The 27,777-nt window shown below is 33.8% G+C and overlaps 1 protein-coding gene across 1 annotated transcript in view; it reads right to left on the reverse strand.

Annotated features, from left to right (window-relative positions):
* Window positions 1-293: 293 nt before the first annotated feature.
* The window catches only part of TDRD12 (tudor domain containing 12), a 58,895-nt gene continuing 31,411 nt past the window's right edge, over window positions 294-27,777 (reverse strand). Inside the window, exons 13-31 of the mRNA XM_051979747.1 lie at window positions 26,818-27,003; window positions 25,263-25,419; window positions 24,646-24,773; window positions 23,854-24,045; window positions 23,444-23,572; window positions 20,903-21,020; window positions 16,945-17,084; window positions 16,579-16,799; window positions 15,041-15,140; window positions 11,553-11,740; window positions 9,950-10,160; window positions 8,502-8,594; window positions 7,064-7,236; window positions 5,981-6,108; window positions 5,258-5,321; window positions 4,170-4,283; window positions 3,929-4,082; window positions 3,772-3,838; window positions 294-2,300 (exon numbers count right to left, since the gene is read on the reverse strand). Coding sequence (XP_051835707.1) covers window positions 2,209-2,300; window positions 3,772-3,838; window positions 3,929-4,082; window positions 4,170-4,283; window positions 5,258-5,321; window positions 5,981-6,108; window positions 7,064-7,236; window positions 8,502-8,594; window positions 9,950-10,160; window positions 11,553-11,740; window positions 15,041-15,140; window positions 16,579-16,799; window positions 16,945-17,084; window positions 20,903-21,020; window positions 23,444-23,572; window positions 23,854-24,045; window positions 24,646-24,773; window positions 25,263-25,419; window positions 26,818-27,003 — 2,655 coding nt within the window. The 3' untranslated portion in view covers window positions 294-2,208. The remainder of the gene's footprint in view (window positions 2,301-3,771; window positions 3,839-3,928; window positions 4,083-4,169; window positions 4,284-5,257; window positions 5,322-5,980; window positions 6,109-7,063; window positions 7,237-8,501; window positions 8,595-9,949; window positions 10,161-11,552; window positions 11,741-15,040; window positions 15,141-16,578; window positions 16,800-16,944; window positions 17,085-20,902; window positions 21,021-23,443; window positions 23,573-23,853; window positions 24,046-24,645; window positions 24,774-25,262; window positions 25,420-26,817; window positions 27,004-27,777) is intronic.

The raw sequence follows: 27,777 nt of genomic DNA on the forward strand, positions 1-27,777 counted from the left end.
GAAACATGTGGAGGAAAAAATTCCTAGGAATAAATTTTAGTCCTTATTTGACCTCCCAATAATTCCCCCTATACACACATATATCCTCTTCCTATGATTGTACCAGGGAAACCAAACCCTGCTATCACAGCAATTGTTCTCAAACTTGAGTTTGCTGAGGCACAGAGACACAGGCAGGAAGAATCGAGTGAACACAGACCTCTCTCATTCTGAGACCTGCTCTTTATCTATTATACTGTCATTAAGTCAATGAAAATACTGTAAAAAGTAAAAAAGAAACAAAAACAGGCCACTTTTGAACGAAAACAAGCATATTTTATTAATGACACATTCCCACTTCTCATTACAATGAAGTGACTAAAACCATAAACCATTTACATAAGACAAAACTCTGCATATTATTTATCATATTAAACCATTTTCCAAGAAAATATTTATAGTGGAGCCTGAAAGCCTTGTTTCTATTATAAAAAAAAAAAAAGTTGTAACATCACTTTTAACAGCATATATCTTAATACAAAAATGGCACTTGCACATTCCATACTTTTAAAATGAAATTATATAATTAAAAAATTCTAATGAACCATTTGGTGGCTTTAAAAATGTTTGGATTAAAAAAAAAAAAAACAAATGATAGTAATTTAAATATTTTTTAAAGGCCACCACAACTTTGCATTTCTTAGGATTAAATATCTTTAGGCAATTCTATCATAGGCTACAAAATAAGATTTCATAAAAGAACAAAACAAAAATAGCAAGCAAAAAGGGATAAACTACTGACAGACAGCAATGAAATCCTAAAGATTACTGGATTATCTCTGAGTACACAATAAGGGAATTCACTTAACAAGGCTTATATTGTAATGAGTTATTTTAAATCTGGGAATACAAGTTATATACATATAAATTAAAATAAAGTCAAAAAAATATTGAGAGACACTGGATAAAGTACATGATGATAGTTTGATACCTTTTACTCAGTTTAAATTCAACCATCAAAAAAGAAAATCTAACTTCACTTTGAATTACATGTACCTACCTGCCTCCCCAACACTCAGTTCCACCTGCAGTATACAACATCACAGTTAGGGGAACAAAAGTATATTCACTAAACTTTAAAGTTAACAAATGGCAAAAAGGAAGAGCTGCACTATACACGCACGCACACACACACACATCCTTAGACCTACCTATACAAAGGCAAAAAATCCCCACCTACTCAGGCAAAATGAGTAACCTGTCACTTCATCTCATCACAGGAAAAATGTCCTAACTTTGTTCTTCTTAAAAATACTTTTTTAAAATGGTGCTGTGATTGTCCCCCTTAGATTCTCTTCATAAGTAGCCCATTTTACAGATGAGAAAACTGAGACTCAAAGTTTAATTTCACTCCATGTCACAGAACTGCTGAATGGAAGAGTTTTGATTTTTTATCAAATGTGCATAAAATATTCACACATATATATTTCTATTACCAAATTTCATGAGGACAGGACCTTTTTCTTTCTTTCTTTTGCTTAACAAAAAGGAGAATGTCCAAATATCTAAAACTAGTGCAATACACCATTCATTATCCTGTCTACCTTGTAAATTTTAATTCTATCTTTAAATTTAAAGATCTATTTTTTCCCTATATATTCAAACAGAAATGTGTGTGTTACATCACTGAATACAAATAACTTTTAAGGAAGAAAATTTGGTAATTCCAATTAATGGAAATTGTAAAGCTTGAAAAGAAAGTCTATGTATGAGTTCTACATGTGCTTTCACTCAAACCTGTGATCTTGAGGATTTCAATATTGTCAATTAGTTAAGAACATTCTGACATTCCTTAGGATCTATGAAATCTAAATCTCCCAAATCAGTCAACAGTGGCAATTTCACTCAAGCTCTTGTATTCAGAACAATCTTCACTTTAAAAACAGAAGGTACATTATTAGCTGGGCATGTATTTTTTCAACCAGGTAAACAATATCCAGCACCACTCGAGTATCCTGTGTCTCCCCTTGCTACTAATTTTGGTCTCTTTATGAACCAACAATCAAGTAATTCTTACCATTAATAAATGACTAATTTTATAGACAATAAAATTTTTCTTCCTTGGAATAAAAAAGGCTCAGATGTGTCCACGCATAATTTCTCAACTTGCAGGTACAGTGCTAGAACACTGCCTTATTTCAGTTTTCCAACCAGTATTTAATTTGCATGCTATTCACTCTCAGTTTCACTGTCCTCCGAAGAATCATCCATATCTTCATTTATCTGCATACCAGCATTGAGTATCTTTCTAGAGCACACAACTTGAAAAAAATAATTACATATGCATCAGTAATTAGATACTTCCTGGTTATTTCAGAGTAGCCAAGCAAGCTCAGTCAATTCTTTTTATGTCAAAACATGTCATAGCACAATATTCTTTGGAATGTAAGTGTGAACAATTTATGTACTGAAAAATCAAGATATTCTCTATTTATTCATAGATATTTCATAAAGAAATATTTTATTTCAATTATTCAATTATTTTCCTTAAGAAAAAGCTTTTCCTTCCTAGCTGTGTGACCTGGGACAAGTCACTCGACCCCAATTGTCTCAGTTAAAAAAAAAAGAAAGAAAGAAAAAGAAAAAGCTTTTCTGTGCATGGTTTCATGTGTTAAGTTCAAAAATTAAAAGTTGATTAATATGTCATGCCACTAATTTAGGGAAAAAATATTTTCTATCACTGCACTAATATTTTCTTAAAGAAAAAAAAAGTAAAACAGGAAGCTAAAGGAACTAATAGAGTTCACAGATTAGATAAGCAACACCAATACTTCTTATTCCAAAACTAACATGTCAAGATTTGGATATCCTATACTTTTTGATTCTGTTTTTTGTCTGAATTCAGCTGATTAATTCTAGCTAATAAACTATCAAAACCAGCCATCTTTTCCATAAGTACAAGGAAAATTTATTTTATAAGTAGTAGTATTTTTTAGACCAAATAGTTATATATTTATGACAGGTCACAGAACACAACTTCTCTGTATACACATCTGGATATGCTACAGATTCAATAAAGCATTTTTTCCCAAGTATTATTATCTATTTTAAGAAGCCTGCTAAGAGCTTTTTAACAGCTCATAACATGATTACTCAATATAGCACTGGAGGAAAAAAAAGTTTTGCTACACGAAACTAGATTCTGCAGAATAGTAGACATGACATGGATTCAAATTACAACCTCAGTACCCCAGTCCCAACTAAGTGTGTAGTCATGGATAAGCAATTTTCCTCATTTATGAAATGGAGACAATATCACCTGCACTAATTACTTGACAAATTTCTTTAGAGGAAAATAAAGTATATAGTATAAATCTCAGATAATCATTAAAAGAAAAAAAATTACTTGGATTGTTAAAATCATGTGTAATGCATAAGAAATTTTAAAAGTATACTTATTCCATTCTTGCTAAAAGTCTCATAATATCTACTTGGCTAACAACTTTCCAAATATCTTCAAAGCAATAGATATGTGGAAAAAATTAATATGAACTCTAATTCTTACGTGAATTTTAATAGAAGTAAAATGCCTCAGAAAGGTTTAAATTCCTAAAGAATCTTAAAACATCTACAAGTGACTCCACGTAGCCATAATTCCTGAATTTGGCTCCCACCCTACTGAGTGCTTTTGCTTCAGTCTTCTTCTAAGGTTAACATATAGCCCTATCAAGTAAGTACAATTTTTTCCTCTTAAAATTTTTTTCTCCTTTTTTCCTAATAAAACAGTCTTACCATTAGAAAAGGGACTTATATCTTCACATTCCTCCCAATGATCGAAATCAAAAGACACGTTAGGATTCTGTTAAAAATAAAATGTAATATTAACTGAAAAAACTATATATATACCAAGGATATTAAGACTCTAAACTTGTTAAAAACTACTACTTACCCTTTTCTTGAGTAAATTATGCCAAGATTCTTTTTTCTCTTTTACAAGAGTAACTATAGGTTCTTCATTCTTAATTAGACATTTGGATTCTTCTTTTAATATACTTGCATATAAGTCCATATCAGCCAAGTAAAATTTATCTCCTACCCAAGCACTAAATTAAAATAAATTATGTTAGTCTTTTTTTAAAAACACAGTCAAGTGGTTTCAATTTTTTTGGCTAAAATATATACAGGCCTACCTGAAAATCACCCTTTCTCTAAAAAATTTACATTTCTGATCTTTTACATTTCTTAGCCTTATCTTCACAATTACAACGTCATCTTTTTGAAACCATTTTATTTCAGGGTGGAAACTACAAGAGAGAAAAAGAGAGAAGAGACATCCCAATCAATAAATTAACCAAGAAACATTTGTTAAATATTATATTCCATGCACTGTTTAAAAAGTAAAATGGTCCCTGACCTGCACAAAATAGAGATAGGTTTAGGTTTTTTTGGGGGGTGGGGTGGGGGATATTAACAGTTGTGGGCAGGGACTAAGAAATCCAACATGTAGAAAAGGGTGCTTAAGACTTTTTTTTTCCTCTTGAGGCAATTGGGGTTAAGTGACTTGCCCAGGGTCACACAGCTAGGAAGTGTTGCATGTCTGAGGCCACATTTGAACTCAGATCCTCCTGACTTCAGGGCTGGTGTTGAGCCAAGTTTTTAAGAAAGCCAGAGATTTCAAGAGATCTATGGGAGAGGAAAGTGCCCTTTCCAAGACAACTTGGGCAAAAGTTTCTGCTACTAGGAACTCACTGGTGACTTTGGAAACATTAGGCTGAGCAAGTGATGAACTTGGAAGCCACAGTGCAGAAGGCTTTATACAAGTGAAAAGAGCAAATCTAGGCAGGGTTTTCTAGGAATCTGGCTGCAAAAGGGAGAAGACAAGAATGATAGCTTGAAATAAATGGAACCTTCTACTGATTTTTTTAAGGAAGAGGTGGCACAGGCAGAAATAGGAAAGAAAGCAACAAAAAAGAAACTGAAAGAATGATTGCAAGGGTGACAGACTGAGCAGGGGGATATACAGAGGGATATACAGAGGATATACAGAGGGAGAAGAGTCGGATCAGGGTCAGAGTGCAGGAGGGAGCAAAGGATCATGCTGGGGCGTTTTAAGGTGAAGAGACTCTAAGATGAAAGCATGGGGGGGAAAGGGGGTGCTTGAGGCTGGAAGAGAATCAGACACAGAAGAGCTGCCTTGCTGCAGTATATTTATGTTCAAACTACCTAAGTAAATGCTTATTTGTGAAAAAAAAATCTCCTTCAAATTATGAAGTCATACCTTTTATGCTGCTCTTGGGGTGTTTCTTTAATGTAATTATCTCCATCATTTTCTGATATCACTTCTAGGTAAAGAAAAAAGTTCCAAGATAAGCTTATCATTGACCTTATCTTTTGCTGTATGGAGCGAACTTCCTTACTCTGTTAAAGAACAGTGCAATACAACTACAACTCTCCTCCAGTGAAAGACAATGAAATGAAGGCACAAATGTTTCCCGTTGGGTTGAGCTTCGTGGGTTAAAGTATCAACATGCTTATTAATAGTGAAAATTAAAATCCACTAATGGAAAAAAAAAAACTTAAGTTTTGAAGCAGTACCATGATGCAGTGAAAAGAGATCAGCTGAGCCCCGAATAGTTTCAAATCCCCGTTCAGATGCTAGACACATGACAGCAAATCTCTTACATGTCTAAACGCCTTTCCTCTTTTGTCAAACAGTGAGAAAAACTCTTAAGTATTTGAATGGTCGGTAGATTTGGAGGATCAAATAAGATAATACATGTAAAATGCTATAGAAATACTTTTAAAAAGCAATAAACCCTTATGTGTCATTTTAAGATTCTTTGGTCAACTCATGATATCAAAAATAAAACTTACTAAAATATTAAAATTCACATCCCTTTGCGTATTGTCTTTAAAAGATATAATACAATTACTAGACATGTTTTTCAAAAAGCAATATTTTTAACACAAGCAATTAAAGTCTTACTTCATAAATACTTACCAGACTTTGAATTTTCTGTATTCACTTGTAAGGAAACACTGTTTTCTAAAATTCTGTCATCATCTGATATTGAGTTTTGCAGGCCACCTGTATCCTCTCTACCTTTACTGGATGTCAAAGGAGCTATTCTAAACAGAACACATTGCCATTAGTACCATGTAAATGTTTACCAAAAGTTAAAAACAGATTTTTTTAAAAAAAGGCATTCATATAAAAAACCAGATGGATAAAGAATTCATAACGTATATTGTAGTTGAATGAGTAGCTCAGTTTCTTCTTCAGTGCACATGCTATAAAAATCCAAAGTGAGCAAAATTTTTATTATTATAATTTTTATTATTATAATGTTAATTTTTGATTTTTAAAAACAATTCTTTCCTTAACTAAATTGGATTTGATGCATTTAATTTTAATTTATGAAGCCTAGATTAATAGAAATTTACTATCAGATTGAACTTTTTTCAACACCCCATTGTTCACAATAAAAAAAGAAAGTGATACTGATATAAACTCATTTCTGCAAATGTGAGGAGGCCTAGAAATTTATCCAAATCTCTTGAATTTGGACACATGTAACCTATAAAATTTCTAACATTATTGCCTTTGCCAAAAAAATTACATTTTTAAAAAGCCCAATGAATACTATTTTTATGATGGAAAATTATTCCAACCTCTTACAAAGTTTCACAGTAGGAACTCTTTTAGTCTTCTACATGAGCTCAGACTAATGTCAATGTGAGCATTTAGCTAAAAACTACTTACACCACAAGAATCATAGTTCATAGGCCTGTGGCTTAGAAGCTGAGAGGGTCCTCAGATGTCATCTAGTGCAACCCACCTTTTCCATACGAAGAAACGGAGGCCCACAGAGATGAAGGCAAGTGGGCCATACTCAGCTCTGGCTGGTTCCCCAGGGAGGTGCCATAGCTAGGCTTCAATTCCAAGGAACTACAGACTGCCTTAATAACATAACTGCACTTAGAGAATATATTATGTGCAATAGATAATATAACAATATCTCAATTATCAAAATGTAGAACAGGGTTTCAAAAATGCATATAAAAAGATGAAATGTTAACTCACATTGTTTGGAATGTGTTCTCTTGAAGTGCAACCATTTTACTTTCTTGGCACAGTTTTTTAAGTTGGTCTATATGTTCTGGATTATCAGTACCCATTCCCATCGATAAAATTTCAGCTCGAACATTATATTCAATTACAGAAGTTTTCAAATCTGAAAGCTTGGTGAGATGGACCTTGAATTAGAGACAAAATATAAGTATATTTTAGAATCATGATTTTTTTACTTCAGTATACTTCCTGATTTGAACTGAAATGACTTATTTGATAGAATATAGTCACGAAAGACAATGCTGTACATTATCTTTAGCCTCTTCATTCACAAAGCACAAGAGATTTCAGATATACAAATGTATATATTTGTTCTCCATTTCTCTCAAAAACTCTTTTTTGATTCCCCTTTCAATTTCAAAGAGAAAGCTATAATTAATTTTCAAGATTTTTGACAGTTTGTTCACATACAAGATATTCTACTTTTTAAGCAGGCAAGTTTGTACTCTAACTCTGAGCCCTCTGGCAGCAGTAGCAATAGGTAGAAATGAGCATGAATTAAAAACTAGTATCAGATGACAAAAGAAATGATGTTAGAATCCCGGAATCTACTGGAATTTATCTTTTCTGCATCTCAACTATAAAACAAAATATAACATAAAACTGTCATGAGAACAATTAATTTCCTATTTCTATATCAGGAGAAAACGCCTAAGATTCACATATTTCATGGTTTCCAGTGCTGTACAACTTTCCAAAGTTTGACCCGAAAGAATGGGCTTGTAAATAAATTTAGACAAGGTGGCCTGACCTAAATTTATTTTAGAAAGAGGAAGTCTTTCCCCAAACACCATTTAGGATAATTTACACTAATATCTGACCTAAGAGCAAAATCAGGGGCACTGGAGGCAACTGCCCTGAATCTCTCAAGTAAAGGTCATATGCAAAACTGTGTCTGGCAGCTACTGACTCTTCATAAACAATATCTGACTGAAGTTTTTGACTGACGTAATAACTGATTTCACTTTTATAATGAATGATTTCTGAGCATCTAAGTATCTTTTAGACTACTAAGTATCTTTTAGACCCAAAGGATCAAATGAAATATTTGTGAAGCACTTTAGAAACCTCAACATGCAATAAAGATTAGTTATCAATATTGTCACACTTGAAATAAATGATCACTCTAAAATCTGAATACCCAAAAGCTACAAGGTGGAAAAAGAATGGGCATCTCCAGGAATGTGCTTTCTGGGAAGAAATTTTTTAAACTACATCTGAGATCATTAGATTTTTGCCATAAATACATAAATACAAAAGAAGAGTGCTCCAAAACTGAAATTAGATTTTGGTTCATAAAAGTTTTATTCTTTTAGGAAACTATTTGGGATGATTTTTGGTTCCCTTGTATATACTGATTATATTTCTTATAAGAAAATGACACACTTACCATTGGATCGACCCAAACTGTATTTCCCAAAGATAGAACTACTTTAGCCTCATGCAGTTTTCCTATAATTTTATGGTGAATATATCTAGTGACCTGAAAAAATTTAGTTTATGATGTTACTTGTTACTGGAAAGATTGATTTATAATGAACAATTATTACAAAAATACATACAGCAATAAAAGCAATATTACACACATTGTTTAGGATAAATTCTATTTAGGAGATATAAAAAGAAAGTGATTTATTTTAAAAATATTTATTTCCATAATCACAGTAAATCATTTGAAATTAGAATGCTTTTGATCAAAAATATCCAATGTTTAACATAGGACCTGAGTGTTTTTTCATTTCTCATTATTATTTTGTATTATCATCACTTTTCTTCTTACACCACTATTTAAGAAAGTGTGGTATAGTGAAAAAGTGCTGGCTATGGGTTCACATGTACCTCTGACACCAACCCGAGGGATAAGTCATTTAGCCTCCACTGTGCTTCAGTTTCCTCATTTCTAAAATCAGAGGATTAGACTAGATGGCATCTGGGAGCTATGATGTCATAAAACTCTCACTCAGAAAGCATCACTGCCATTCCTAAGGGATATTTTCTTCACAATTACCCAGGAGCGCCCCAAGCCCTATGTTCCAAACACAGTCTTCACTACTGCTGGGTCACATCCTCTTTTTTTTTTTTTAAAACAGGATGCTAATCAGAGATACAAATCCCAGTGGTCAGCATTTGCATTTCCATGCTAATGACTGCTGAGATCAAGGTTCTGCCTTGCTGGCTGCCAGAGTAGAAGTCCCCACACAAGTTTGTTTTTGTTAGCTCAGGAGAAGAAAAGAGCATACAACAAGACAATAAAGCCAGCCCAAGTTCTGATGGGAGCGTCATAACCTAAAATAAAGGGCAGGCAGGGTCAGGTCCACTAGGGCTCTGGGTAGTAGACATGAGCACCTCAGAAGCAGGTAGGACTTTATATCCCAAAACAGCAAAATATGGTGGGTTTTCACATGGCTCTTATTTGTGTGAAAAGGTGAGGTGGCAAGAAGCTTGAGCCTGGAGACTTACTCATCACAGAGGAGGAAGACTCCTGGGGAAATGGCAGCTAACTGAGCCTCAAACTGGCTGCCACTGGGACAGTCAAACTTTCCTGCCACTTCTCTGTTTAGTGAAGTGGAGAAGCCACTAGGGTCTTTATAGCAGACATTATAAATCAAATTACCTCTATAAATAGAGTCAACAGCTTTTACAACCCTACACAAACAGAAACCTGAAATTGGTTCCAGACCAAAGTAATTATCGAGAAATCCCATAAATTAAAACGGAATTTCATACACATTCAGTTACAAAAATAGTTTTAAGCACTACTTTTATGTTTTAAAATTACTAAGTAGCTCTCTTTAGAGAACTTTTAAAATGTAAAAACATGAGAGCATGGGAACTTACTTTTGGGTTCCATTCTATTTCATTGTCAATAGGTTTCACTCTACAAACAATAAATTCTACAGCTTGAGGAGGCAGATTTTGGAATCTCTGGGGTAGATGAAGCAGTTGATGATTTTTAGTATCACTAGTCCTGCCTTCATCTATAAATTTTATGTGGACATTAAAAAAGACACAATTTTCCTCTTTTGGGCTCATTTCCAAAACTTGTACCCTGTAAAATAAAGAATAGCTAAATATGTTTTATTCTAAAATTAAACAACCTTTGCCTCAACTTAAATAATGAGAAATAAATTCTTGAATTTTGCAAATTTAACCAATGTTCTCAAGTATGTAAAAAGACCAAAACAAAATAAAAAGTGCCTTCCAATTATACTTTACATATTAGTATTTAAGTCGAACTCACAATAATGTCTTAAGTGTCTTTATGCTAAGATACTATTAACATGAAGGTACTAAGGATTTTTTATAAAACAGTTTTCATTTTATTTTTCCAAATAGATGAAAAAATAATTCCCAATATTCACTTTTGCAAAAACCTGTTCCAATTTTTTCTCCCTCCCTACCCCCCTCAATCCTTCCATAGATAGCAAGCAATCCAATATAGGTTAAACATGTGCAATTCTTTTAAATTATTTCCTTATTCATTATGCTGTGCAAAAAAAAAAAAAATCAGTTTAAAAGATGAAAAAAAACCAAACCAACAAACTACCACTAAAAAGGGTGAAAATACTATACTTTAATCCACATTCAGTCTCCATTGCTTTCTTTCTGGATGCAAATGGCTCTTTCCATCCCAAGTCTATTGGAATTGCCCTTGACTCAGAAGACAGTAAAGTATTAAGTTTTCAGTGTGCTTCATTATTCCTGAATTATTTCCAAATCTAGCTGAGCTGGATATATCTACCACTATCAACAACACTCGGTCATTACAGAAAATTGTGCCAATGGCCCCAATGTCTAATGTCCTTTTTTAAAGGTAGTCTTATGCCAAATATGCTTCATACACTCTTTGAATTCTTTAAACACAAAATAGTGTTGCAGAGTTATAAAGGAACACAGGGCTGTTTTAATAAGGTTAATTTCCTATCAGAGAAATCTTTGCAAAGTTTCTTGCTTTTTCAACTTTGTCAAGGCCACTGCTGACAAGCTTTGCTTTCAGAATCAGAATCGAAATAAATATTACCTCTATCTTTGGAAAGGGGACAATAATCCATTATACTATGGCTCCACATATCACTTGTACAACAACTCTGACTAAAATTCCTTTTCTGAGGCACTATTTCCCTATGTGCTGTCTCTTCCTCCTAAGATGTAAGCAAGTTAGGGACTGTGAGTCTCACTTTTGCATTTGTGTTCTCAGAACCTCATACATAATTAACACACTTAATCAATGTTTTTTCATTCATTCAACATGCAGCTGCATCCTATCCTATTTGGAGAGACAGTCTCATACTTCTATTTATTGGCCCACTGCCTAGGACATAATATACTCAAATTTTTTATTTTTATTTTTTTCTACGCTGAGCCATTACAGTTTAGATCTCAATTCAAATTTATCACATGCTTTTATATTATATTAAATTTTATATTGAAATCATCTTACCTGTGAAAAACTCCCTTTTCATATAGTCCATACAATGCAAACTTCTCAACTTTTTCAACAGACATTTTATTACTGGATTCCTTAAAATGCTCCTTCATTTCCATATTAAGAACTGCATACAGATCCTTGTGTTTATCAACTATGCGCCCAAAATAGTTTGTAGCATTCACAATATAGAAAGGTATTATCTGAAAGCATAATATAGACTTCAGAAGATCTGAGATTACAATCCCTTGAGCCTTCAGTAATTGATTTTATGAGCTGTTCCTCATAAAATCATGGGTGCCCCCCCAGTGGCTCATCTGTTGGTGATGAGCATCTCTGGCAATAGCGAGGCTTTTGGAGGGCAGACAGAGTCCATTATCCATTATCAGGTCCGTAAGTGAAGCCTCTCTAGCTCGGTGGGACCTGCTACAACTTCTGGAAGAATTTCCAAGAACTCAGGGACATCTGCATGCCACAATGAGGCATCTGAATATGGCTTTAACGGAGGAAAAAAGCAAATGTATTAAGTCTTCACTGGAAAATGGAGTAATTTTTTTTTTGAGAGAATTAAGGTGATTTGTGCAGCATCCCACAGCTGGTAAATGCCTGAGGCTGGATTTGCTCTCAGGGCCTCCTTCAGCACTGCTAATATACCCATTGCTCCTATTCACTAGTTGCTAAAAAATTGATTAATTCTAAGCAAATGATGTATGTGTGGAAGTTTAAATCATATACAGAAATCGATGTCTCTTGTAGACTTCGTTTAACTGCAGACTGTGTGACTGGTGCATTCAAGCTTAACTAGTATTCACAGACAATAAAAAGGTTCTTTTCAAAGTTCGTTGGAAGATTTATGCCAATCAATTTCATTTTCTGACAAAATTATTTTAAAAAACCAAAATAAAATCTTATGGACTCAGAAACCTATTCATAACAAGAAATATTAATAATGGTTTCAACATTAGAAGGTAAAATTGACGTCCCAGATTTCACTGAGACCGAGTGGGGACGGGACTCTTTCACATGGGTATGCAGAAAGACACTTTAAGCAGAGAGAATAGGGTAAAAGAGACAGGAAGTAATACATACAAAGAACCACAGAAAAATATAATCAGAGCAAAAGGTAGAATGGAGAATATTTTGTGAAGAGGAATAAAAGCAGAAAATGAAAGGATATTGTCATTGCAACAGACTACAGACCACTTGGGGAGGTCATCTTTTTGTTTTTGTATCCTCGGCACCTACAACATCTTGCACAACATATAGGTACTTTAATAAGCCAATTAATTAGGATTTGTTGGGTACATACTATGTGGCAGATATTCTTTATTGGTAAGACAAAAAATTTATTGGGTTGAGTTCAAGAAACAGATCACAAGTCTAGTGCCAAGTCATGACATTATCAGAGACGAGAAGCTTCAGTTAAGCTTGCTATAATGATAACCTCATGAAAGAATAAAGAGAGAAACTCTTACACTGTACCTACTTCTTACTGACAGGGAAACCTGAGTGCTAAGGGAGAAATACTGGAACTGAGATGGAACAGAGAGCAGGAACTCTTGGCCAAGCCCTGGATAACCTCTGTGCTCCCATTCATTTCCGATTCCTTGATTTTATGACTCCAAAGGTCTTTCTATTACCTTTACTTACAGGTTTCTCTAATGCAGATCTAAAAAGCAAAATTTTACTCACTTTATGTAAAACATCTTATTGCTTAAACTATTTTTAAAACTTCATTATAAATTGAAGCACTAACAATTCAAACACAAGATAAAACCATATATTAAGACACAAAGTCTAGTCTTCTTCAGTCAGACCACTTATTTGCCTGCTTTTCTTTATCCTCTTCTGTGCAATGTTCTACATCCCTTTCTCCTAAATTTCCCATTTCTCTTTGGTCTCTCTCCTGGTACAGAACCATTTTGCTAGTTTGATGTACTGTGGTTTGCTCAACTATTCCCCTAAACCTTAGACATTTAAATTGCTTCTGGGTTTTGGGTTTCTTTTTTTTTTTTTTTTTGCTTCTACATTTTTTTTTTTTTACTAAAATACATTTATGTGTGCTTAAGGTGTCTATGAATTCTATTTCACCCTCTGAAAAAATTTATGGGAAGGTGAGGAGAGGCAGAAGTAATGACAGTGTCTTTGTATGTGTGACAATAAACAAATCTGGACACAGTCTAAACACACTTTAAGGTTCTAAGAGGTTAATAAGAGAAAAAGTGAACTCTAAGTCAGTTTCAATCAATTCACATTTTACTTGTAGTCTTCTGTCATTAAGAACCATTTCTGGACTGAAAACAACAGAAAAAAAATCAGTGAATTAATATCCAAAATGAAGAGTTAAGAGGGAACGGACTACCTTGGTGAGCCACCTACATCCTGATGCTTAGCAGAGTTGACAGAAGAGCTGGCTGAGCCCCAACCTGTGATCACTAACAATATAAGGCAATGAGACAGTGGCTTGGGAATCAGACAAATCTGAATGTGCCCATTTTTAAAATGGGAAAAACAGAATCTGAAACTATAGTCCAGTGAATCTGAATTCAATTCATGGGAAAATTTTGGACTCATCATCAAAGGAGTAATTAGTGACATTATTACTAGAGAAAGTTCCTCAACAGAAGCTTTCTCTCCTATACTCATGTATTCTCAGGTATGGTAAAAAAAAACAAAACACTACCACTCAAAAACCTGGCAAACACATTTAGCTAAAGATGCAGTAAGGCCAGTTAGGTGGCTCAGCAGATAGAGCACCAACTCCAGTCAGAAGGACGTGAATTCAAATCCAGTCTCAAGACACTTACTGTGTGACTCTGGGAAAATCACTTAGCCCTAATTGCATTAAAAAAACATGCTCTCAAGTACAGGTCAGCAATCAACAAGCCTTAAGTAACTGTTTGCTACAGGCTGGGCACTGTGTTAAGTCCTAGGGATACAAAGGAAAAGTCAAAACACCTCCTGTTCTCAAGGAGGACCCGGATTCTAACAGAGTATATAAGATGTGTATTACCAGATACAAAGACAAAGTAGATGCAAGGTAAACCTTAGAGGAGAAGAAAAGGAGAAAAAGGAGAAAAGGAAGCATGGGAGGATTGAGGAGAGAAGATAGGGAGAGAGAAATAGAGCTGCCTTAGTAAGTTAGAGAATCAAAAAAAAAGAGAAACTTTCCTTTCAGGAAAGGAAGTTATCCAAAAAAAGAATTTTTTAAAATCATTGGCAAATAAAGTTTTTAAAATTGTTGTTGTGTATTGTTTCAGTCATGCCTGACTCTTGACACCATTTGGGGTTTTCCAGACCAAGACACAGGAGTTGTTTGCCATTTCCTTCTCCAGCTCATTTTACAGATGAGGAAATTGACAAAAAGAGGATTAAGCGATTTGCCCAAAGTCACACTAGTCTGAGACTGGATTTGAATTCACAAAGATGAGTCTCCTGACTTTAGGACCAGTACTCTATCCACTATGTCACCAAACTTGCCTAAATGAAGTTCTTAAACTTACTTTAACATATCCAATTGTCGACAGATTTTGGTCAGATAATTTTCTTGGCATGTCTATTTCTGGGTTAATATGATGTCGATCTGGACATATCCTTTTATCTCTGAAAAAAAGATTTACATTCTTTAAATACAGAACAAAAGCAATTATATGAGCATGTAAATGCCATTTGGAATAATTAATTGGGATCACAAGTGAAGAGAGTAAAATATTTGTTTCAAAACCATTAAAATAGGTAATTATATAGATATCTTCAAAGAAATGACAAGTCTACAACAGGATTGTTACCTAAGTAGGAATATTTGTAATTATTTATGAGAAAAAAGGAATAAAACTGCTTTGTTCCATTTCTGAACATTCTAGAATCTGCGATTTTGTGCTGACCAAATCCTCATTTCCTCTCCAGACAAGTCATCTTAACCTCTGAGTCTCTTATATTACCATCTTTAAAAATTGCATCATAGTAGCTACTTATCTACTTCACAGGTTTACTTTTAGAACAGATAAATAATGAATGAAAGCAAACTATCCAATGTACTATCAAAGATGCTAATGGTAGCGGTTATCTCTACAGACTCTACATATTGAAATATCAGAAAAATATTGATAAAGATGGATGAAATAGGATGCATCTAAGATCCTTGAAATGTTCAGCATTATTATTGAAATGATAAGGAACGTTAACCTAACCAGCTACTTTGATCTTAAAATTATCCACAGTGTATATACATTAAATTAATATCTACTAAGTATTGGTTTAAGGGCTTTACCATTATCTCCTTTAAATTTATAGATTTCATGCTATGAGTGAATTGAAGTACATCCTGGTCTAGTTAAGGATCCTTTTAAATGATCCTTACAATATAATTTGTGTTCAGAAAAAAAGACAAAATAAATTCATTAAAGTAGTTGAAGCCTATCTCCATCTTCAATCTCCAACTGTTGGTTCAAATACAAATCAAAATTTTCAGAACTCAAACAAGTACCTCACATCATCTATGATAAATATCTCTGAAATCAATCTACCACCCATTTTCCTCAGATGACTCTTAAGCCCTATGATCTTCATTTATATTTTAAAATACCAAGTTGAATGAATATTTTTTTTTAACAGAATTGGGAGTGAAAGGGAAGGGACCCTACAAGAAATGAAAAATAATCTTCCAGTCACAATGCAGAAAAAAAATGGTCTCTTTTATCTTCCAGCTTTGTGGGTTATTAATCTTTTGGGGGGATGGGAAATGGAGGGGTGGGATGATCAGGGTTAAGTGACTTTCCCACGGGCACAGAGACAGTAAGTGTTTGAGGCCAGATTAGAACTTAGATAGTCCTGACTCCAGGACTGGTGCTCTATCCATGCTGATCCATGAGTTATAAATCTTGAAATGTGCCATAAAATTATTATCCAAATTAAAAATGATCCTTTCTATAACTTTACAATTACACATTAAAAATTATATATCTCGTTTCTGAATGTAATTATCTGATATACAGAGAATAATTAGGAAAATCAGTCTTTACTAAAATGTGATTCATCTTACTTGCAAAAACCAGAAACTTTAAGACAATGACAAAGAGGTCTTCTGAGTTTTTTATCTTCCTTAGCTTCTAAAACGCCTGCAGTGAAATCACATAACTCTGGAGGAATTTTAGCATCTGTTCGTTCCAAATAACGTAATACACCAACTGCACAGCATGCACTTCTTTCTGTCAGTAACAAGACAGATTTTGCCCTTTTATTTCCTTGTTCTGAAGAAGCACCCTTAAAATTAAAGAAGACAAGATCAAAAAGCTGAAGTTAAGTTTAATTTGGATCAGTCTCAACCATGGTACCCTACTATTTTTAAGTGTATCATTTTTTAAGATAAATAATAATATTCAAAGATTACATTAAAAGTGATTCAAACCTGTTCAATTAAACTTTGGAAATTATCAGACATGCAATATAAACGCCCTCCAAAAATTTTTGGAGAACCAGGAAAACTAAAATGAATCACACAAGTTGCATCGGTTATTGCCAGAGGAGGTATGCAGTCATCAGTTAAAACTGAAAAGAAAAGAAAACACTAAGAGTTATAAAACTGATAGAAATACTGCATTTTAAAATAGTTTACATTTTTCCATTCTTTAAGAAAATTCTTTACATTAGATTTTTACACACCAAGAAATCTCTCTTATCCAAGTTTTCCTGCCTCTTTTATACCAATTTGCAATTTCCCTGAATCTCAAAATGTCTTTTCTACCCAGTGTAAAGCCAGGCCAATCATATTTTATATCATTTCTACTGGTTTTGCATTTTTTTTAAAAAAATACTATCTTATTTTTCCAAATGCATGCAAAGGTAGTTTTCAACATTCACCTTTGCAAAACATTGTGTTCCAAATTTTTCTTCTTCTCCCCCCAAGACAGAAAGCAATCCAATATAGACTAAATATGTGCAATTTTTCTAAATAAATTTCAATAAAGATCAAAAGAGAAAAAACAAACAAAATAAACAATGACTAACAAAAAAAAGGTGAAATATTATACACTATAATTTTGTCTCCATAGTTCTCTCTCTGGATGTGGATGGCACTTTCCAAAACGAGCCTACTGAATTGCCTTGAATCACCTCGTTTTTGAAAAGAGCCAACTTCATCATAGCTGATCATCACATAATCTTATTGCTATGTACAATGTTCTCTTGGTCCTATTCACTTCACTTAGCATCAGTTTATCTCTTTTCAGGTTTTTCTGAAATCAGCCTGATCATCTTTACTTATATACATCAAAAATATTCCATTTCATTCATATACCATAACTTATTCAGCCATTCCTAAGGAATATCCACTCAATTTCCAGTTCCTTGCCACTACAAAAAGAACTGCTGTAAACAGTTTTGCACAAGTGGGTCCTTTTCCCTCTTTTTTGATTTCTTTGGGATACAGACCTAGTAGAAACACTGTTGGATCAAAGGTATGCAATTTGACAGGCCTTTGGACATAGTTCTAAATTGATTTCCAGAACAGTTGGATAGTTTCACAACTCCACCAAAAATGTTAGTGTCCCAGTTTTCCCATATCCCCGCCAATATTTATCACTATCTTTTCCTATCATCTTAGTCATTCTGAGGTGAGAGAAATGATACTGCAAAGCTGTCTTAATTTGCCTTTTTTCAATCAAAAGTAATTTAGAGGATCTTTTCATATGACTAGAAATGGTTTCCATTTCTTCATCTGAAAATTGTCTATTTATATTCTTTGACCATTTATCAATAGAGGAATGGCTTGTATTCTTATAAATTTGAGTCAATTCTCTCTCTCTCTCTTTTTTTTTAAATAATTAAGGCCTTTATGAGAAACACTGGCTGCAAAAACTTTTTCCCAGCTTTCTACTTCCCTTCTAATTTTGGCTTCAAAAACTTTTAAATTTAATTTAATCAAAATTTTAATTCTGTATTCTCTTTTTCTTTCTTTTCTTTCACACAGGTAGGAAGTGTTAATTGTCTCAGATTTGAACTTATATCCTCCTGACTTCAGGGCTGGCACTCTATCCACTGCACTTTCTAGCTATCCCCTATATTTTCAATCATATTTTCCAGTCACTTACTCTGAAAGCATGTGAACTCCTAGACCTAGTACAGTGTCTAGTATGTATAAGGTAATGAATAATTATTACTGATGGATTCAATGTTACAGAAGTTTTTCTTATCTTTAAAAGTAAATCTCTAAAATGATGGCTAAACCTACAATTTTATCTAAAGGGAGGTTTCTTAACCTTTTTTGTGTACTAGACATCTTATTAGTCTAGTAAAGCCTTTAGACATCTTTTCATAATAGTTTTTATTTAAATACAAAAAATAAAAAATGTAATCAAATTAATTAACTAGAATTAAATAAGCACTTACTGTGTGCCAGGTACTGTGCAAGTTCGGGAGATACAAGGAAAGGTAAAAATATTGCAAGCTCCTTGAGAATAGGGACTGTGATCTAGTAGGAGAATCAATATTCAAATAATTGTATAGAAAAAATAGATATATAGATAAAATGAATTGGAAGTAGAGGGAAGTAGAGGAAGTAGAGATTAGGATACATTGATTGGTAAAGATTTATCTCCAAAGATAAGACTTTAGCTGAGACTTGAAGGAAGCTAGGGAAACTAAGAGTCAAAGGAGCAAAGAAGGAATGGAATTCAAGGTAAAGGAACCATCCAATGAAAACATTCCATTAGGAGATGGAGTGTTGTTGTATGTAAGAACAGTGAAAAATCAGTCTGTAGGGCAGGGTAAAGTGTGGGCCAGGTTATGAAGGGCTTTAAAAATTCAAACAGAGGACTTTTTATTTGATCCTGAAGGTGACCTAGAGCCTAAATGAATGGGAGCTGACATGGTCAGACTTAGGATTTAAGAAAGTCAATCTAACAGCTGAATGGACTATAGAATGGAGTGGGTAAAGACTTATGGGAAACCAATTAACAAGCTATTCCAGAGTCTAGGTATGAAGTGATGATGACAGTGTCAGAAGAGAGAAAAAGGAGATGTCAGGAAACAGACTGGATATGGGGGTGAGGAAGTTGAGGGCAGCCCATAAGTGAAGAGTCTGGGTAACTGGGGGTGTGGTGCCCAGTTACCTAGGGAGAACGTTGGGAGAGAAAGAGGAGGAAGGGGAGGAAAAGGAGGGGGAAGAGAAAGGAGGAGGAGAAGGGGGAGGAAGGAAGGAGAGGAGGATGTCTGTTAGGCAGCTAGAGATGCCACAGAGAAGTTAGTGCTAGACAAAGGGGTCTGAAAGAGACCCTGCAGCCAGGGAGATCACCTGGTGAAACAGGCCAGAGGGAGGAGAATGTCCACGGCAGTCCTGGAGACATCCAGGAGACAGTGGAGACCTAGACAAAGATCCAGCAAGAGAGAGAGAGGGGAGCAGCTAGAAAGAAGGGAAAGGCCCAGGAGAGAGCCACCAATGTCATTAAACTTTAGAATAGAAATAAGTGTGAGTTAAGGAGGAGGACTAGGAAAAAGCCATTGGATTTGGGGGAAGCCAGACAGCAAAGAGGAGAATAAGAGGGAAAGAAGCGAGGCACGTATGACAGACAGCCTTCCTGGGAGTCTGGTAACAAATGGGCTAAGAAATATAAGATTGCAGCTTGCCAGGCTGGACAGATCACCTGAGGTTTTTCTGAAGATGGGGAAGACACGGCTGTGTTTTTAGGTAACTAGAAAGTAGTTCTAAAAAGGAGCTAAGGTCAAAGACCCCCTCGAGTCTATCCACAGACTACTAAAAGAAAGGGTATACACTGAGCCCAGTTTAAGAACCCCTGGTCTATAGAATGTAACTTTTTGATCACAACATTTGAAGGCTTCTTAAAGTTCTCGTTTGTTTCAGGACAGGTCTATTTGTTGACCATATTAAGCTTGCATCTCCAAGTCTTAAGTTGTATAAAAATAAACCTTCATTTTAGAAACTTATTATAATCAAGAACATCACTTTATTATTATTACTATAGCTTTTTATTTACAAGTTATATGCATGGGTAATTTTTCAACATTGACCCTTGCAAAACCTTTTGTTCCAACTTTTCCCCTCCTTCCCCCCATCCCCTCCCCCCAGATGGCAGGTAGACCAATACATGTTAAATATGTTAAAGTATATGTTAAATACAATATATGCATACATGTCCATACAGTGATTTTGCTGCACAAGAAAAATCAGACTTAGAAATAAGATAAAATTAATCTGAGAAGGAAATCAAAAATGCAAGCAGACAAAAGCAGGATTGGAAATGCTATGTTGAGAACATCACGTATTTTGAAGCTGTGATAAAAAATTTCTTCATAAAAGCATCAAGACATGGTTCTATCATACCCTCTTTACAAATAAAAACAAAACTTACCCAATACAATTTGAGAGCCAAGACTTAACTTCTTTTTCCACTGCTCTAATACATTTTTAAAATTAGCTGCAATTTCAGTGTGCATTTTCAAGCAAAATATTGAACTGCTTTCTACTACCTGAAGAAAGAAAAATTAGTAAAGTATATTATTTCAATAAATACAAATGCAAAAATTCAAGAAATTATAAACTATACCTATTAATCATTTCAGTACGATCAACAAGAATTAATGAGATAAATAATCATTTATCTAGATTTTCTTAATTATTTAACCAAATAAATTTACAAAGGACACACAATCTATAAAATCTTTAACATTATAGAAAATCTTTTTTGGGGGAAATGGAAATCTTTATAGTTTCTTTTTTAAGTTCAGAATAACAAATATTACTTTAATTTTTCTTGATAATTTAATCTTCATTATATCAATAATCAGTCTACTGTGATAAATATAACATAGTAAATACTCTTCCAGATAGCAAAAATTTGCCCCTACATAAACTACATAAAATAACCTGAGACTGTTGTACTTTTATACTTCTTTTCCATGTTTTATATAAATCTTTTGATACCAAAGTTTCTCTAAAAGATATCAAAGAGTCCTTAGTATAATTGCTAGGTAATTAAGTTTTTAGTTTACACAGCCACAAAGTAAGGACAAGCTAGGTGAAGCAGTAGATAAGAGAATGAAGTCTGGAGTCAAGAAGACTCATTTTCCCCAACCTCAAATTTGGCCTCAGATACTTACTAGTTGTGTGACCCTGATCAAGTCACTTAACCCTGTTAGCCTCATCTGTAAAATGGGGTGACAAGAGTCACATATGACTGAAAAAACTGTACAACAAGACAAAAAAAAGTTAATGAGAAAATAAAATGAACTGTCTTTGGTAACTGGCTTCCAAAGAATCACTCTGTGCAATTTATTCTTAGATCTTCCAATTATGTTCTGCAAAATTACAATGAAATCTAAGGATGAATTGGGACTAGGATACTGACCTGCTGAAATGCCTGTCACACGGCTGTGACATGGTCCAGTAGTCATATAGTTCAGTGACAAATTTATATAAAGTGAGTATGTTAGAGATTAAAACTATTTATAGACATATGAAAATATGCTCCAAATACCATTACACACCTGTCAGATTGGCTAGAATGACAGGGAAAGACGATGCGGAATGTTGGAGGGGATGTGGGAAAACAGGGACACTGATACACTGTTGGTGGAATTGTGAACACATCCAGCCATTCTGGAAAGCAATTTGGAACTATGCTCAAAAAGTTATCAAACTGTGCATACCCTTTGATCCAGCAGTGTTTCTACTGGGCTTATACCCCAAAGAGATACTAAAGAATGTTTGTGGCAGCCCTGTTTGTAGTGGCTAGAAGCTGGAAAATGAATGGATGCTCATCAATTGGAGAATGGTTGAGTAAATTGTGGCATATGAATGTTATGGAATATTATTGTTCTGTAAGAAATGACCAGCAGGATGAGGGACTTACATGAACTGATGCTAAGTGAAATGAGCAGAACCAGGAGATCATTATATACCTCAACAATGATACTGTTTGAGGATGTATTCTGATGGAAGTGGATCTCTTCGATAAAAAGAGCTAATTCAGTTTCAATTGATCAAGGATGGACAGAAGCAGCTACACCCAAAGAAAGAACATTGGGAAATGAATATAAACTGCTTGCATTTTTGTCTTTCTTCCCAGGTTATTTTTATCTTCTGAATCCAATTCTCCCTGTGCAACAAGAGAACTGTTCAGTTCTGCAAACATATATTGTATCTAGGATATACTGTAACCTATTTAACATGTAAAGGACTGCTTGCCATTTGGGGAGGGGGTGGAGGAAGGGAGGGGAAAAATCGGAAGAGAAGTTGAGTGCAAGAGATAATGTTGTAAAAAATTACCCTGGGATGGGTTCTGTCAATAAAAAGTTATTTTAAAAAAAAGAGAGAGTAGAGGAATTTATCAGGTCATATGGAATGAAAAAGTAACTGCGAGGGGACTGGGATGGGCTTAGAAAATCAGTGAGACTTCTTAGCTAATTTGTAGTTTATATTTTAATACTGCCTTAATCGGTGGAAAGTAATTTCGTATTTTAAATAACTGATTGTATATTGTACCTGTACCCAAAAAAGATTTGATGGGAGAGGGATATAATAGGATGGGGAAAAAAGAAAAACTGTAAACCTGAAGCCAAAATCTTTGGGAAGAAATACTCTATTCCTTTGGATCATAGGCAGAAAATTTCTTGAGAGGGAAAAGAATTTTTTGTAAAACCAGATTCTCAGTTCTAGAACCAAATATGTAATAAATTTAAATTATGATATTTTATTATTATTATTTATTCTCTGTTACAACTCAGAAGACATAGGAGAATCAATATCTGGTTTTGAGCCTTTCCTTAATGTATCATTCTTGAAGCCTATTTACCTGGTCTAAGTTCTCAGGATTAGACTCATTTTTAGATGGAAGCATAGGCAACTATCTTTTGAAAACATAGTACATTTCTCTTTTACTAGGAATTCTTACCTTACAAACTATTTCTGCTTCAGCCACATTACTTGTGAATATCAAGGTCTTCTGAGCATGACTTGGACTGAAATCAAGCATCCGAAGTAATGTTGAGGTTTTTTCACAGTCTAGACAAAGTTGTACTATCTAGTAATAAAAAAAAAAAAAAAAGGACAACTACAATTTTCAAATATTTGTATTTCTTCTGGCTTTATTTTTTATTGGTGGCATTTTGATGAAATCAAATGGATGACTGTCTAATTTAAATACTTATAGAATGATTCTAAAGTGTCAAACTCTTAGAAATATATCTCAAAGTATATTAAAATTTTAGAATTAATATCTTCTAAAATAGTTACAAATATGCAATTATTACAACATATAGAATGCATCTCTGTGCCAAGAAAAAAATTACATCCACGGTTTACCTGCTGTACATTTCCATAAAGAGCAGCTTCTTCCATAGCTGTTATAACAACGTAAGGATCATTCATAAATTCTTTGGTTAAAAGTTCTATATGTTTGCTCCAATGAGCTCCAACAGCTACAATCTGATGAGGTGCAGATTCTCTTTCTTCAATTATAATAGTTTTCTTGAAATAGTCTAAAATAGTAAGCATCTGTAAAAACAATTATTTCAATTAAATAATTTACTTAATGACATATGACTTAGAAAACTGATGCTAACTGACAAATAAGATTAAGCATGTAAAAATCCTAACAGATTAAATCTACTTGATTCTTGTAGAATTGTGTTGCTTGGACTACCTTGAAATAGATTTTCAAATAATATCTGAGATCTCTATATACTGTGGTCCTGTCAAGCTACTCACAGTTTTTCAGTAATATTTAATTCTATTACAGTCATATAGATATAGCCAAAGATATAAAGGAAGACCAGAATATTAAAGATGGCAATATTGATTAAGAAAACCTTGTTGGTACACAAATATTAAATTTTAAGTGGGGAAAAATGAAAAAAAAATAAGAGAACATACTGTCAGGCAAGTATTCTTCAATTCGAAAATTTAATAAATAACTACTAAATGCAAGGTATTTTTCAGTCTTAGAAACAGTCTTTTTGCCAATGGCAGACTTGGAGAATAAAGATTTTTTTGGACCATTTTCATACTTTCTTAACTAGATAGTTATATTTTAATCCTTGTTAGAATATGTTGAACATGAGTGAACAATGGTATCTGAATATGCAGCATACTTACTTGCTCACCAGCTTCAAAGAATAACACTTCAATTTCATCAAAAATAAGGTGACAGAGTCTAAGAAATAACAAGCTATGATACTTCAGAAGTCTCAAAAGGCTATGGGGTGTTGTTATAATCACCTCACCTATGTTGCAAAAGAAAAAGTAATTAATATAATTAATCTTCTCTATAGATTTTTCAAACATCTCCATAACTGAGACATTATAAAATTGCTGCAGATTTTAGGAACTTCTTTTTGTTAAGTGGCTTTCAAAAAATAAAATTAGTGTATTTGAGAAAAAATATTTAGCACTGATTTCAATTTGGATTCATAGTATTAACAGTTTTAAGCTAAAATCAAAATCCATAGGTAGCCTTTTACATGTGGAGACCTGATTATCTTAAGGTCAATGAGATGAAATGAACTCTTTAAATTGTTGTGCTCATCACATTTACTAGTTTTTTTTGTATAGTCTAGAAAAGATTTCATCAAAAAGTTCAAGAATAAAATCAAGAAAAACACAAAGGTACATTATCTTAGCTATTTCCCTACATAAACCTACACTTAACATTGTTATTTTTCTTTTATGTGAGGAACGAGAAAACTCCATTATTTTCTACTAAATATGCTTACATCCCCTCTGAAACTTCATATTTTGAGCTTCTTCTTTGTTAAGTCCGATTATTAATAACATGGGATGAAGAGGTCTAGAACATCTACCATACTCTTCTAATAGTTCAAAAATATGTTGTGCTTTTTTCCATCCAGGGCATACAATTACTGCTAATGGCTGAAAAGACAAAGAAGAAGTATTTCATATAATCATGGATCAAAAAATTTTAAAAATCTACTTATACACTAGAAAATTCAGTTTTATGGAATGGAAATTAAATGTATTAAACTTTAAAAATAAATCTAGCATCTGAACAGCTTCCTGTAAATAAATTAGATACAAATGAACACAAAATTTAAAGGGATCTAATAATTCTATAATCCACCTTTGTTGTTTTACAAATGTAAAAAAATGGAAGCCCAGAGAGGCATAATGCTGTTCCCAAGACTACAAACACAGAATCTAGCTGGGTCTGACTGTTAGTCCTGTGCCTTCCCCACAATATCCATGTCTCTTTTCAATGTGATTTAGAATCTTCATTAACACACAAACTTCTAAGATAACTATTCAGAAGTTATGACTCTTATTAATTACTCTTACTCACATATTACTCTTACTGCACATTCCCTATCCTGAACCTCTGCTCAAAATCCAGAAATAAACTCCTTCCAAAATTTTCTCCCCCATCAAAAGTCCTGTCAAAGCCCCCAAGGGCCAAATAATCTTACCACATATTTACTAAGGAAAGATTAAAGAAGATTCAGCCCTGGGAAAATCACAATGGAGGCATCTCAGGCACTGACATCACTGAAAAAGGAACTTAAGACTCAATCTTTCCAGTTAATTTTCTGCATATTGTATGGAAAAAACTTTAACTACTACTGACAGAATATAATTTGCTACCAAATATCAGTAAGTCACTTGTCCTATACAATGTCAATTGTAACTCTGTTGCCATTGTCCAAGAAGCCGCTCTCCTCCTCTATGATAATACCCTTTCAAAAATTCCCACAATTGATGCTAAGAGCAACAGTACTGGAAAGTTGTATCTTAAAATTCCCTGACCCTGTACCCATTGTGGTGAGATGAGCGTCCCGGCACTTCCCCAGGCTCACCTGGGGATGACGCTCTTGTCCCCCACTAAGCCTCCATCTGGAGACCGGCTAGGAAGCAAAGCCTGGGAAACTTTCCATACCAGGATGAGGAGCTTCTTGACAGTGGTAGGAGGCACAATTCACCATGATTTACCTTCCAAACTGCTTGACACTCCATCCTCTCCCACCGCCTGTGCCCACCAACATCCTTATCACCTTTCCTCTTCATATTTCCTAGTGACTTTCAATTCCGTGACATCTCCAAGAGCCAAATTCCACTGGCAAAGCAGATGCCTAGTAAAGATGATTATCAGCAGAGAGAATAAAAAGTAGGAATGGTGCCAAGAGTGAAAGATGAAGTGTTGGACAGAGGAAGTACAGCTTGCTTAGTTTTAGCTTGGGGCTTTAGAAAAACTCTAAATCTGAATTTTAAATTATAAATTATTTTTTTTTATTGTGAAACAAAAAGTTTTCAACTTACTCCATTTCTACTTGGCAATGACTTATAGCAGCCCCCTGTTTGCAAAAATGTAAGCATTGGTGGAATATATAAGAGAGGATCATTTCCATGATGAGATATAACAACCACATCACATCCACGAGCTATTGGTGGCCAGCAATAAGACTCAGTGTGATTGGGTCCTAGAAACTTATTCTTTCTAAGTATCTAGAAAAAGAAAAAAGAAAGTTAATAAAACAAAAAAAGATTTTGTACCGATAAAGTACTTTTTACTCCTTCTTTAAATATTTCATCATAAAAGTAGGGTAAAGACAAGAATTTAGGAAAAGAGGCTTTATGAGGACATACAAAATTTTTTTCAAGTTTCAAGGGAAAATTTGACTAAAATATTTATTCTTTGTGAAAAATGAAAATAATTTCTTTTGTGAAAGAGAAATGGTGAGATCTGGTCATCTTAACATATACTCCAGCATTTAATGTAAAAGGGACATTTTAAGGGCATCAATGAGGTCTTGTAAGAAGAGAATACCCAATTCTAGTTTAAGTTTGTCTTGACTCTCTTCCTACCTGTGTGACCTTTAACAAATTATTCAACTTCTGAGCCTGAGTTTTCTCACTGGTAAAATGGGGGAATTGGACTAGATGACCTCGAGAGCTCTTTTCAGCTTATTGTATTATTCCTTTAAAAAAAAATAACAACTTATGAAGAACATTCTGTCTATTTCAAAAGCTGTACTTTTTGCCTGAAAACATAAATCACTTTAAACTCACCATTGTTCTACCTATATTCATTACATTTTTATAAAAATTATGTATTTGTCTATTACATTTATTTGTTCAATTAATTGTTTAATTACATTTTTGTAAACAATGAATTTTAATTTGTCAATATGAAAGCTAATTTGAGATTTGTATTTTAGTGTATAATATGTCATCATTCTATTTCATTCTTCATGTTATCCTTCATAATTAAACTGGATT

This window comes from Antechinus flavipes, chromosome 2, assembly GCF_016432865.1.
Source record: "Antechinus flavipes isolate AdamAnt ecotype Samford, QLD, Australia chromosome 2, AdamAnt_v2, whole genome shotgun sequence".
In the NCBI taxonomy this organism is placed as follows: Eukaryota; Metazoa; Chordata; class Mammalia; order Dasyuromorphia; family Dasyuridae; genus Antechinus; species Antechinus flavipes.